This window comes from Rhynchophorus ferrugineus, unplaced genomic scaffold (genome assembly GCF_030347505.1).
Source record: "Rhynchophorus ferrugineus isolate W39M unplaced genomic scaffold, kcgeb_rfMv2 rfM10, whole genome shotgun sequence".
NCBI classification, from domain to species: domain Eukaryota; kingdom Metazoa; phylum Arthropoda; class Insecta; order Coleoptera; family Curculionidae; genus Rhynchophorus; species Rhynchophorus ferrugineus.
Window position 1 is genome coordinate 18042291 of NW_027472589.1, and position 13986 is coordinate 18056276.

General features: G+C 34.1%; 1 protein-coding gene across 1 annotated transcript in view; it reads left to right on the plus strand.

The window, feature by feature from the left end:
- The window catches only part of LOC143203794 (discoidin domain-containing receptor 2), a 555483-nt gene that overhangs the window by 528596 nt on the left and 12901 nt on the right, over nt 1–13986 (plus strand). Inside the window, exon 14 of the mRNA XM_076416074.1 lies at nt 13785–13955. Within this exon, the coding sequence (XP_076272189.1) occupies nt 13785–13955 (171 nt within the window). The remainder of the gene's footprint in view (nt 1–13784; nt 13956–13986) is intronic.

Here is a 13986-nt window from a genome sequence, read left to right on the forward strand (position 1 = left end):
TCTTGGCAACTATTGGATTTTTTTTGATTGGACTTTTTTCATTTTCATTATTCAAGCCTTTTGAGGATATTCCGCGTTAACGATAAATAAAATTATTATTGTATTTAAAAACAGTGAGATGGTTAATTAGATGACTAATTAGTTAATTAAAAGATTAATTAAAAACATACGATAATTTAGTTACAATCAAGTCAAATATATAAAATATAAAAATAATTTCAAAATTACACATTAAGATCATTCAAAATGAAAGTGTTATGTTGAATCTGACTCTTTTATTTTAATTTCCAATAAAACAATCGAAAAAATATAGTCTATTTATAGATATTTTATACATACGTCATCTAAATTTGTGACGTCAAAATGACGCAATGTTGTCGCATCAATTCTAAGTTTTAGTTCAGTTTGGCTTTAACATACAACAAAATTCTAATTGAAATTAAATAATTGAACAAGAATGTTATCAAATATAATTTATTTTAACATTATAGTACATCTAAAAACTACAGTTAATTATACAGCCACAGTAGTTCATAGGTTAGAGTGACAACCGGATGACTTTGACAGGCTCATTCGTTTACGCGTTGGAGCTAATCAGATAGCACTGTGTGGCTTTTTAGCTAGAATAAAATGAGAGGGAAAATATTGTCTGATACTGAAACGAATTTACAAATTGCGGCATGTAATACATTAAACATCTTGATGATATATGTACAAAAAAACTTTGAAAAGGCTATATGTACATCACAATCTTACTAACGGCATGGTTGAAAAAAATGTACATGTTGGAATGAGATAGAAATATACCAATTACTTCTATTATATTATGTCATTGTTAGTTTCCGAATATTAAAATGCGATTAAATATATTTGGGATCATTATTCCAAACCTTTTTTCACACTGTCCCTTGCCAATTAAAAATTATTTAAAAGTAACTGATCTGTACAGCATAGAGAATCAAACTATTATCTCCGTCCTCACCTCTAACAGAATTAGTACGGGAAGAAATTCGTACATCCCCGTCTGTTTTCACGAATAGGAAAACAACCGAAGTGTACATTTGTCTGAAATAGTTTTTTTTTATTAATCTCTTGTAACTTCAAAAATGTGCCCGTGGGCAATAAGTATTATAATATGATTTCCGTTATACAATATAACTCTACTGACATGTAGAATGTCGCTTCAGTAAGTGATCTGCTGTACAAACTTATAATCTTATTATAAGTCTTATTCTAGATACTATTCTAAACTCTATCCTAACTTATTCTAACTTACCCTATAGATTATTATATCTCACTCTATGTGTCTGTTAATCAGTTCGTATGGTAGTTTGCGTTTGAGCCTACGCTTCACTGTCTTTAGTCTTTCAGATTACTTCGCACTAACACTCCGAATCACACTCGTTGTTCTAAGGGGATATCGCGCTGAATTAGTTTGTTGGAGACTTAATATGAGGAATGGACGATGATTCGCAACACTTTATTCTAGGACCTCTGAAGGATATGTATGTTAGATTTGCTAGTAGTACCCCATAGTTCAATACCATAGGTCCAAATGGACCTAAGTATTGACTTATACAGCAAAACCTTGTTATCTAGGGATAATTGAGATTTACGCCAATACATTTGGTTTAGTTTAACCCCAAGCTGTTTGCATTTTGTCACTATATTTTTCCTTGTTAAACATCGATCAAAATGCATTCCCAGATATTAAACGTTATCTGCTTGCGGGACTAGTTCTTCTACGAAAGGCGAATGTCACATGGGTAGATCTTGTTTCATTTGCTCTAATACGCCATGTTTTCAACTAAAATTCGACTTTATTAAGATGAAGTTGGAGATTTCTTGTGGCTGATATTGGATCCTTGTGTGATGAAAAAACCGCTATATCGTCAGCATATGTTGCAACAGTAGTGTTTTTTTGTCGATAGTCGAAGTCGGTAGGTCAGCTGTATACAGTAGATGTAACAGTGAACCAAGAACACTGTTCTGCGTTTCACAGCAAAATGTCTGTCTGTGAGGTATGATTTGAGTAGTTGGGGCAAAAGCTTTTTCAATCTAATATGCAGACCTGTATGCCACACCTTGTCGAAGGCTTGAAATATATCGAAAAATGCAGCGGAGTCATATTTTTTGTCGTCTAAGTTTTTGTTAATTTGGCTGACTAATCTATGTATTTGTTCTGTTGTTCCGAGTTTACTACGGGATCCAAATTGATGGCCCGGAATAATATTTCTTTCTTCTATTATTATTTTGAGATTTTAATGTATAGTTTTTCAAAAATGTTAGAGATTACGGGTAAGAGATTTATAGGGCGATAAGAGGAGACTGATATTTCTCATCGTCTCACGATGATTTGATCCACTTTCCAAATGGAAAGTAATTTAGTTTTAACATGGCATTAAATGTAAACATTATTAATTTCAAGTACTTTTCTGAGATCTCTTTTAAGGTTTTTCCAGTAATTAGGTCAAAACCATGAGCTTTTTAGCATTGATTTCTTTATGTATAGTTTGTTTTACTTCCTTAACAGTAAATTTCTCATGTGGCAAATCTATCTGAAACATTAAGAAAGTAGTTGACTATATTATCTTCTTCTGTTGTGGATATTTCAGACAGGTACGGATCAAATAGTTTTACTAAGTGTTTAGAGAAAACTTCCGCTTTATCTTTATCATTCCTAGACTAGGTATTAATATCAATTTTAATGGGTGGATTATGCTGTTTATGTTTTTTAATCTTTTTTGTTAGTTTTCATAGAGAATATTCCTTTGCATCAGTTGGCGTTAAGTTTTGTAAATATTTTTTGTTTGCTTTGTTGCCTTGTTGAATTTTTTCTTGTTTTTTTCTGTTCTTATTTGTTGCCATATCTTTCGTAGTTTTCTCTTTTCAGCAATTTTTTATTTAATTGTAGATGATATACAATTAATAACCTCTTGTATAATTTTTGTAATATTTATTGCTGCTATTTCTGTATATCTTTCAGTTTTGAGAGGTAAATTTAGGGATATTAGACTATCTAGTTTATCTCTAAATAATTGCCAGTTGGTTTTAGAGTCATGAAAAAAAGGTGGTTTTGTTTTCTTGATAATAGTTGAGTTGACTGTTATAATAATGTGTGAGTGATCAGATGATAGATCAAAGCATGTTTCAGCTTTACACTTTTTGATGTCAATATTTTTTTTAACACAATAGTCTATAATATCGGCAATTTTGTTTCTCTCTGACGGCTAATATGTTGGCTCACCAGTAGAGTTTTGCTGTCACTTATGTGCCTTCATTGCTTTGGCCAATTCTCTACCTTTTGGTATTATTAATCTTATTATTAATTTATTACCTAGTGCGTTAAAGAAACCGTGGTATTGCTCTGCCTTGTTATGTTTAGGTGGACAATAGATAGTACTCATTGTTAATGGCCCGTGTACTTCTTCAATGGTTATACTGGTGGCTTGTAAATGACTGAAATAGTAATTACTAATTTCAGTTGCTAGCTTTCTCACTATCGACTTTTTCATTATCTGTTTTACTATCGACTCTTTCTGCTGATTTTCAGTCGATATTTCCCGATTTATTACTAATTTAAACCAATTTTTTAAAATAAAAAATACTTATACCTTTAAGTTTGAAATAAATTATGGATTAAGCCCAATATTAAAATATCTGAATTCAAACAATTATACGATTGTTAGGGAGGAAATATGCTGTCGAACGCTGTACTTGGGGCAAGTTGGCGCACCCAATATAATTCGGCCTCGCCGGCCCATAATGCATGTATCACGAACTTCGCAAAGTTACCCGACCTTATATAACTTAACTTGGGGCCGAACGGCAGAGAGAGTCAGCACAATGGTCCTTTCTTGTAGCCAAATTGCCTATTGATTTACGGCGAATGCCCTTTTCCTTCCGGGCCAGGAATTCACCAGCCCAGAACGGGCAGTCCATTCGTTGAAGGCAAAAAGAAATTAAACGCGTTATAGTTCGCCTTACAACATGATCCCTTTCCGTTTCTGGTCCAGCCCTTTCGCTTGGAGAACGCTTAATTTTCGGTTAATAACGATATTGTTATGGCGGAAAGTTATCCACGGCTTGGATATATGCCGTTAGGCGCTTAATAAACGAATTCGCTTCGTAACTAAGCAAATTATGATATTCCTAAGATCTATTGTTATCAATATTTCTCTAATTGTTATTGTCTTAAAGAATGGAAAATTGGAGACAAAATATACCGCTTCATTTAATCCTTTCTGAGTGACCGTTCATTTAGGGTTAGATTGACTGGAGTCCTGTCATCCTCATATTCCCAGACTAACAGAGTATGGTAAGGCTCAAGCATTAGCCCAACTCTATTCCCTTTAATTCGATCAATATGATGATACCAAAGCAGATCAAGATCCGACTTTTTGCGGATGACATTGCCTACCACACTGCCAAGACCATAAGTTAAGTTAAAGGTTACTGCAAAAATGTCTCGATACTCCACCACCATGGGCCAAAACAAAGGGATTATCGTTCTCGTACGGAAAATGTGCCAGTGTCCATTTCTGCAGAATAAGAAATTTCCCCAAAGCGAGCACCCCGACGATTGGCGGATGTTCCATGAACAATAAGCTTGACCATACATTTTTGGGACTGTCGTCTCAGCGTCTCACTATTTGACAGATATCAGTCTCCTAGGTACTTTGACCAACTTTCATTGGGCGCCCATAGGGTCGCATTACTAAATATTTATAAAGCATGAACGCTAAGCAAATTGGACTATGGCTGCCAATGTTTCATATCCGCTGCCCCCTCTTACTTAAATATATTGAACCCAATCCACAACTCAGCTCTTACTCCACTCTTACTCTTAACTCCACACTAGCCCAGTAAACAACTTGGCTCTGCGAAGCAGAAGTCCTTCCCGTAGAAACCAGACGCGAATTGCTTTGGAAAAAATATGCCAGGGATACCAAGGGATACTTCCGACCCTAGCAGTATCAGCACCCAACTCAATCAATATAAAACTGAGAAATATCCTGAAAAACTTTTCATATTCTCGGACGGTTCCAAGAGACTATGTGGAGGTATTTACATCGATGATGTCAGAAGAACATTTTAGGCTCCCCGTTTCATCGAGTGTATTGACGGCTGAACTGTTTGCCATGTATAGGGCCCTGACCTCAGTACAAGATATTGCAAGGCAAACAACTAGTTATCGCCTTCGATATTTGCCCCCTCTTACTTGAATATATTGAAATCTCTCATTACAGACATTCCTTTCCATCAAGCACCAAACTCAACCCCTCTAGGGAGCACCACAGGGATTATTGTCATAGATTCCAACCAATTTGTAGTCGCTTATCGCTGGCTTTTCCACAGATATACACCTCCGAGGATAGATTGCCTCCATGGCAACTATCCCAGGTGATTGCCGATCTCTCCATGAGGATTTCACCAAGGTATATTTCTGACCCTGGCAGTATCAGCACCCAATTCAATCAATATAAAACTGAGAAATATCCTGAAAAACTTTTCATATTCTCGGACGGTTCCAAGAGCGATGACTATGTGGAGGCATTTACATCGATGATGTCGGAAGAACATTTTAGGCTCCCCGTTTCATCGAGTGTATTGACGGCTGAACTGTTTGCCATGTATAGGGCCCTGACCTCAGTACAAGATATTGCAAAACAAACAACTAGTTATCGCCTCCGATTCAATGAGCTCCTTAAAGTGCCTCCAACCATATCTATCTCTACATCCGCTAGGAGTGTTTAACCGCGAACTAACCTCTAAATTCGAAAGGAGCGGCAAAACTATCACCTTTATCACTTTTATCTCCCTTCTTACTCTGGTATTATTGAAAATGAAAGAGCGAATTACTTAGCCAAGAAAGGGGAGGGATCACTTACTGAAAATTTCCTCTTCTTGAGTAGAGATATGAAGCACCACTCTACTAGAATCTTTAGACATCTAGACCAACTCAGATAGGATCTAACAGAAAACAACAAACTGTTGGAGGTGAAAAAAGAGTTTTATCAGGGCCTTAACACCACTAACATTTAAGCTTATTCTCGCGTCTCAGAATTGGTCACTGCAAACTGATCCAAGAGTTTCTCATTAAGGGAAAAAGTCCACCACTGTGCATCGAATGTGGTTCCTTACTGTCAACCAAACCAAACACGTACTAATCGAATGCCGAATATACAACTCGCAAAGGCGGTTGGTTAACCTGGGAGATGGACCAGTGTCTTAGGCTGGAGAACTTAAACAAGCTGATTAATTTTCTAACCGTAACAGGACTACTACTGGAAATATAATAGTGTGCATCTATGTAATATCATGCATGTTCATTTAAATTTTTGTGTCTTGTATCTTTATCACTGTTTTGGGTTGTGCGACCATTATACTGTAGCGTTCATATATTCATGCATCTGTATGCTTTTAGATATTTTACTTATCACCTTGCAACATACTTGAAATTACATTATATACTTCAACTGATAACTGATGCTGTAAATGTGTTGTATATTGTATATCTGTAAATAGACCCTAAATATTCCCGAAGGCTAATGGGTCTATAATATACAAAGAAATAAAAATAATTGTTTGTAGTTAAAATATTCAAGTATTAGGTGGTTTCATGAATTTTGATTAACGATATCTGTTGGTAAAAATGAGAAGTGTCAATGTTACATAACCTAACTCTTAAATTCCATGAATTTGACATTTCTCTAAATCGAATAACAATTTTCCATTTAATACTACTGAGTCAGTATCTAATCATGGAACTGCATGGAGCTGTTAATCATGGAATGCTCAAAATTACATTTTCGACATTCATTATTTATTATTTCGAATTGTTATATTTGAAAAAATCTGCGTTAAGAAGATTAACAAATACTTTTAAAACATTATAATGGTGCTGTACCCAATTCATATCCCCCAAATTTGTCAGTTTTGGTTCAAAGGATTTTCAAATTGCTAATTTTAATGTAAATGATAAGAACGGCCTGGAGAACAAAATAAGTTCGAAAAATAACACTGCCTGACAACTATTGTTTTCTATAACATTAAATAAAACGACTTTTTTTCCAAAGTATAGTTATTAAACACAAAATCTTAAACTGATTTTTGTAACACGTACCGTTATAAAACTATGACTCATTAATATACTATAAATAAATAAAGACAATATGAAAATATTAAATCATATTTAGTTATTTGTATTATTAATTTTATAAAAAAAAATGTAATATATAATAATTTACAAACTGACAATAAATTAAAATAGCTCAGGCTTAAGTGGTCAATATAAAAATGAGCCATATATTCTGAAAGAACATAACGAAATATTAACTACTAATCTGCTAAAATTTTAACATTCCACTTCCTTAATGACACTCATTTATCTGTCACTCACCAATTCAAGATTAAGAGGGGATCGAAATGGGAATACAAGAAATGTATTTTTAAGGACATTCTACACCCCATCGTTTTACGTTTTTGTAACAAGTTATTCACTAAGAACTCGGCACTTTCAGCTTTAAGATTGCCTAAGAATCCATCAATTAGAGATAACAAAGCTACTAACTCCTTCGCGGTAAGATTTTAATCGAAATCAAATTTTCTTAGTTATGGGACAACAAAAATGTCTTATTTTAATTTAGCATCACTTAGTTTAGAGAAAACAGTTCTCAAATACGGCCATATTTAACCATTTCAATCCATGACCTTAACACAATTTTTCATTAAACCAAGTTTTATACGTAAGGGTAGAAGAATCCCACTTTCTTGTGGAATAAGAGGTTCATGTTTAACATTTGATTTAACACAAGCAAAGTTAGTTCTTTTCAGTCAATCTTTAACTTCATAGTGGTTTCTTGGAGTCTTTGCTGTCACACAAACAAAGGAAACAACAACTTTTCAAAAAACCTACCTGTAGTCCAAGTAATATAGCAACAACTTTTTAATCAGCACAAACTTTCCAGTTGTATTCTTTATATTTGATTAAGTCTAAAATTAATTTCATGTTTTTTAATACGTTTCTTTTTTTTTCATTGTGGAGTAATGCAGCTTTTAAGAATAAATAGTATTCGCACTATTACTAAGGAACATGACGTGTTAGGCAACCATATCAACAGGCAATGTTTTTAACAATGGAGTAGGGAATTCAAAACACGTAAAAGACTTACTTATGCTAAATAGATTGTGTCACACAGTGTAATTAATTAATTGTTAGTTCATTCCATGAAAAAGCTTTCAGAGAGCTTCGCAGTTGATGAATCAACTATTTCCGGGCATTAACAAGCGATGGGCATATCCAAAAGAGGTAAATGGCACAAAAATTGTAACCAATACAGCATTTTAAACTTTTTTGAAACAAATGGTCGTCGGATGGAACTAAATCTGGTGAATCTCGCAGAAGAACTTCCCAACTCAAGAGGAGTAATCTTATGAATCGAGGCAACAGAAGCAGAGTGTTATTATGCAGTAATATGACATCCTTGCCCAGTAAATGACATTTTCTATGAGGCAGATACTCAAACCCTTAATTCCAATCGTCCTTTCGGAATAAGATAAGGTAATAAATATTCAAAATTAAGACCCATCTAGGCAACTGTACCATAAGGAATATATTTGAACCAACATAGAATTTATTCTATACTAGTGATATTCCTGAATGTGAAGGAGTAACAAGTTACAATATTGAGACAACAGTAAATACAGTATAAACAGCTGTCAATAAAATTACTGAATGAGCTACGAAATGGAGAATAAATTTTAATGCAACACATACCAAAAAATCGACTATCAGACAATTATAATTGATTCTAGACTAATTCCCTATGAAAACATAGCTATATAATACATGGTCATGACACTGAACGGCAAGCTTAGTAGAGAAGAAACGTTCTGTTTTTTATGAGGCCCATAAGATCAGACCATTAACTGACTAATCAGACTGTTAGTAAATTCGCAGAAAGCCATGATGATGTGGCCTATGGTGTGCAATTGTCACGTTGTATGAAGAAATCTAACGTTAGCAGGATCCAAACTTGCCAAAACAAAGTAAGTTACTTTATCGCCTAATGGTATATTGGAAATGGGGACATCCACAAATGGTAACAACGATCAGGGAAGAAATTAATAGGTTTGCAAACGATTTCGTGATCATAAATAATGTAAAGATATTACAGCTGCTCAGTGTAGTTACATGGACTTACATGGAAGTTGAAGAGACAGAAACCCTTTGAACAAATATAGTGATTAGCGAAAACTGTGCCTTGTTTTAAAAGTACAGGGTTGTTTAAGAGTACATCCATCAAATGTTAATTAAGTTTAGATATTCGATATGGACTTAGAAAACAATATAAAGGAAAAAATACTAGGCAGTTGTAGTAAATAGTTGGTCGTAATATACGAACCATATGCATTTAAATTAAAAAAAAAACTTCAAAGATGTCAAATTATAAAATAACAACCTAACAATATATCGTTAGAGTTGGCAAAGTTAACCGAGAGCTCAGTAATTTGGGTACCACCTTACCCGCATTATTCAGTGTTCAATTATATATATATATATATATATATATATATATATATATATATATACTATTAAAATCTCCTTTTTAGCAACGAGGGTTTATCTGGACTGGACCTAATGTTTAACGTGGACTCCAAACCACGGTTCTCAGTATTAAGAACGGAACCCACAACTAATGCAACAGGTGGACCGTCCAGTCGCCTTTACCACTGCGCCAACCAAGGCGGTAGTATTTCTTCTGGTTATAACTTTTTCTAACACTCAGTCTAGATTGACTGAACATTAATTTTGATGAAGATCTAATGAACCTAAATGTCAATGCTTAAGATTAAATTTGAATCCTACCAAAAAATATAGACTATAAAAATACATAGCGACGAGCAATGTATAATATATTTTTGAAATAATATACATAATTTCCCATAGTATAACAAGTGAACATCCGAACAGAATTAACTAATTACCAAAACCGTATTAAATTTTGCAGGTACAAGATGACCAACAAGTTTATTAAAGGACAAAAGGTTATTTGCCAAGGATCAGAAACTAAATTAGTAAAACAATTAGTAAAACGCAGCCTTACAAATAAATTTTAATTACTCGTAATACCGCTGGAGAAATAACTCCTTATTAAATATTGACTGAAATGTCTACGATAGTCTCGGTGAGTTTATTAAATTCCCAAAAAACTAATCATAATTATGTAGATATGAAGATACTTTACAATCAAAGTATTTAGGTAGAGATCATTATATTTAAATTCAAATTAATACCAAAAACAATGCAAAAACAAAACAATAAAAAAGTCAAACCTGGAATTAGTTCTCGCCTTTTTATAATCATATAATTATAATATGTTAAAATTATTAGGAATATAAGAATCTACAGTCCGTTCAATAAAGCAGTGAACTCACATCATCTGAACTGATAATATCAATTATAATTTATTTCAACATTATAGTATATCTGATGCATATATTATCGAAGAACTTACAACTAAAACTAATTATATAGTTATTGTAGTTTCTAGTATTTATTGTAGTTAGGGTTGTGTTTTATTATATTTACATTGGACTCTTTTCCATACCACTTATAAGTTAGAATTCTAGGCACGTTTTTATGTACTGATATCTCCTGGATATCTAATCCACCTAACTAAAAATTGTATATCCAAGTAATTATTTTACTTTCATTAGAGAACATATTTACCTATTACGCTTAGTTCTTGTATCCTTCGGTACAGTGTTTCCTTGAAAAGATATTTGATATCACTGTATTTCTCCTTAGTTTGTTCTGTTAATATCCTAGAGGCCTTAGATTTTCACTAAAAACGGATCAAATATAAGAACTACATGTGTGTCAGATATTAACGAAATTATAATTTTCTTATTTGGAATGCTTGTTTGTGTAATTATGTATGGAACATAACATCCTTGAAATGCGGGTCTGGGTGATCAAATTTTCAATGTCATATAAGTGAATTTAAGTCAGTTTAACTTGGACGATATATTGACTTTAAGGACTTCAGACAATTGTGGATTAGTGTCATGGACTTGGGAGTTTCGAAAATCTTATCGAGAAAAAGATCCAGTGGGCTCGAACGACATAAAATTGATTGTCAATTCACGTCAATCCCGCAATATATAACTATTCTCTCAAATTATTTACGCAGAATATCCATCGAGGCATCTTTCTTGATATAATCATTGTATTTCTCCTTAATACATTTGCCATATTTGCAAAACAGTTACTATTCTTTCTCTCCTAACACATTTTCATCAAATGGTAATGTACATTCTGAATAATTACACACACATCTGTGCACCTAAATTTTTACATTCTACAATAACATTTCCTACAGTTATTATAAAGTTAATTACATTCTCATCTTTCTTTATTCACCCTGTCTTAGAAATTAGCAGCATTGAATCATATTATATTCAGAAAGTTTCGTTCAAGTGAATAAATAAGCTGTTCATATCGAATCTATGTGTCATTTGTTCACAATTCCATCATTTGTCAATTTCATCTTCAATGCATCTGATCAAGTATATCCAAACCGAAGGTGTTATTAACCATTCCTATTTCCAGCATGAAGTACAATATATCTAGTATGAATTATTAATAAATGTTATAAGCAATAAAACCTAATCAATTTTTATTACAACGTTTACCTTTTTCCATCAACTTTTGTTATCATAACACTATTTTTATTATCATCTTCATATCAATATAAAGTACTTTTCCTCTAAAATAATTGTATTAAATTATGTTTGTATTGAAAAACTACTCACTGTTTTTATATATTTTATATATTTAATCTCTGATAGAGCTAACATCAAGCTGATCTTGATTCGTCACCCGCTTCATATTAGGACGGTTTTTTTACGGTGAATTCAGAATTATATTTTTCATTTTTTGAGATATTTCAATGACCGTGTCCATACAAATATTCAGTGCAGCTGCAACACGTTAAAAATATTTTCAGTAAAAATCGCAGGAAATTAATATTTAACAGTAAAACTTCTTACTTCCCTAATGAATCTCGTTCCTGTTCAAAGTAACTGATTAAAGACGCAATCTGTTCTGTCCGGCTTCGGAATTTTCAATCACAGTAATAATAAGCAGCTATTTTAAATTTATCAAAACAAGCAAAGCATTAGAACAACATTTTCCGGTACACAACCTCTCATCACTATTGCTTTCAAGTATTTTGCATCAAACAGCATTATGTCACTTTTTAATTAGAATAAAATGGGGAGGAAAATATTGTCTGATTCTAAAACGAATTTACAAATTGCGGTCTGAAATACTGAAACATCTTGATGACGTATGTTCAAAACTTCTTTGGATAGACTATATCTACTATACTCTGCTGGTAACCCAACAAAAAAAAAAAGAAACAGTACTTGGAACATTTTTTGACACATCTAGTTATGTTAGACAAAAAGCAAAGCAGATCAGACTTGACATACTATCAAAGGCATTAGTTTATGAGTCAATCATAAAGCCTAATTAGAACTACGGAGTACAAATATAGAGTTGCACTAAAACATCAATCTAACTAGTAATCCAACGCAGCCAAAACCATATCGCTACGTGACCAACGAAGTACTGCACGATGATATTTCGGCTAATAAAGCATGAAATATGGTTACTAAATAAACGTACAAGCAATGCAGCTACTGGAGAATACGCAAGAAACCAGAAGATTGGAATGAACCAAACTACATAAACTTGCCCAGTACGAGGGGAAAGTAAAAAATGAGGTTCCTACATTTTTCCTTTCAACGTTTCTTTTTACTTTAAACTATTTTTCTACATAGTCACCAATTTTTCTACCCAGTTTTCCTGACGAGCTATTATCCACTTCTGAAAATCCGCTTCAAGAACCCCGCCTCTATGCCGCTGATGAACTTGTTGACAGCTTCCTTCACCTCTTCATCTTTACTGAATCGTTGTCCATCCAAGTGCTGTTTCAATTTCGAAAACAAGTGGAAGTCGCTGGGACGCGATTGTCTTTGTGAGTTTCTGAAAGCATGTGGGGGATCCATCGCGCACACACCTTGCGATAACCGAGATTATAGGTCAAAATGTTGTCGATGGTTTTTTCACAAACCTCAGGAACCTGATCAACCGGTTCCCGAAGCGTTACTCTTCAATCCTCGAGGAGGATGCGCTCGATCTTCGCCACGACTTCGTCGGACACCGATGGCCTCCCGCTTGTTCGCTCGTTGTGAACGTCTGTGTGTCCTTTGGCGAACTCCCTACTCTATTTGCGGACGTATTAGACGCTGATGCAAGCTTTGCCATAAACTTCTTTCAACTGTCTATGAATTTCAACAGGTTCAAGCTCCTTCGCGTTTAAAAATCGAATCACTGAACGGATTTCACACTTGGCGGTGACGGCGGTAGCGGGCTCCGTCGCGAATTGCTAGTAGGACGGCACTGGGCATCGCAGCGATCGCTCATACAAAAATCAGCAAAAATAAATGCTGTGTTGCCATATTTCGCCTAGCATCTCGCACGGAGAGTGTACAGTATTGGGAACCTTATTTTTTATGGCCCCTCGTATATAGGTACTAAGTTACTACATACTGATGTATTTATTCAGCACTCGCCTTGCTTGTGTGTTGATACAAGTACAACAGGACAGTAATAATAAATTAAAATAGCTTAGTACAGCATATCTAAGATGTGATTGATTTAAAAATGTCTACAACTTTATCATTTTCTAATGGTTTTCTTTTTATCTTAGTTATCTTTATACGAAACCGAAAACCTAGACGACATCATACCAGACGTTTGCCGTCTGGTAGCTGTACGAACATCGAACCCGGAAAGATTCAAAGGCGACGCCGTGGAAATGTTGCGAGAAATTCGCTTCTTAGCCGGGCTAACGGACCCGAATCTTTGCAGAGTTCTTGGGGTCAGTTTCAGTGACATTTACATCGACACAT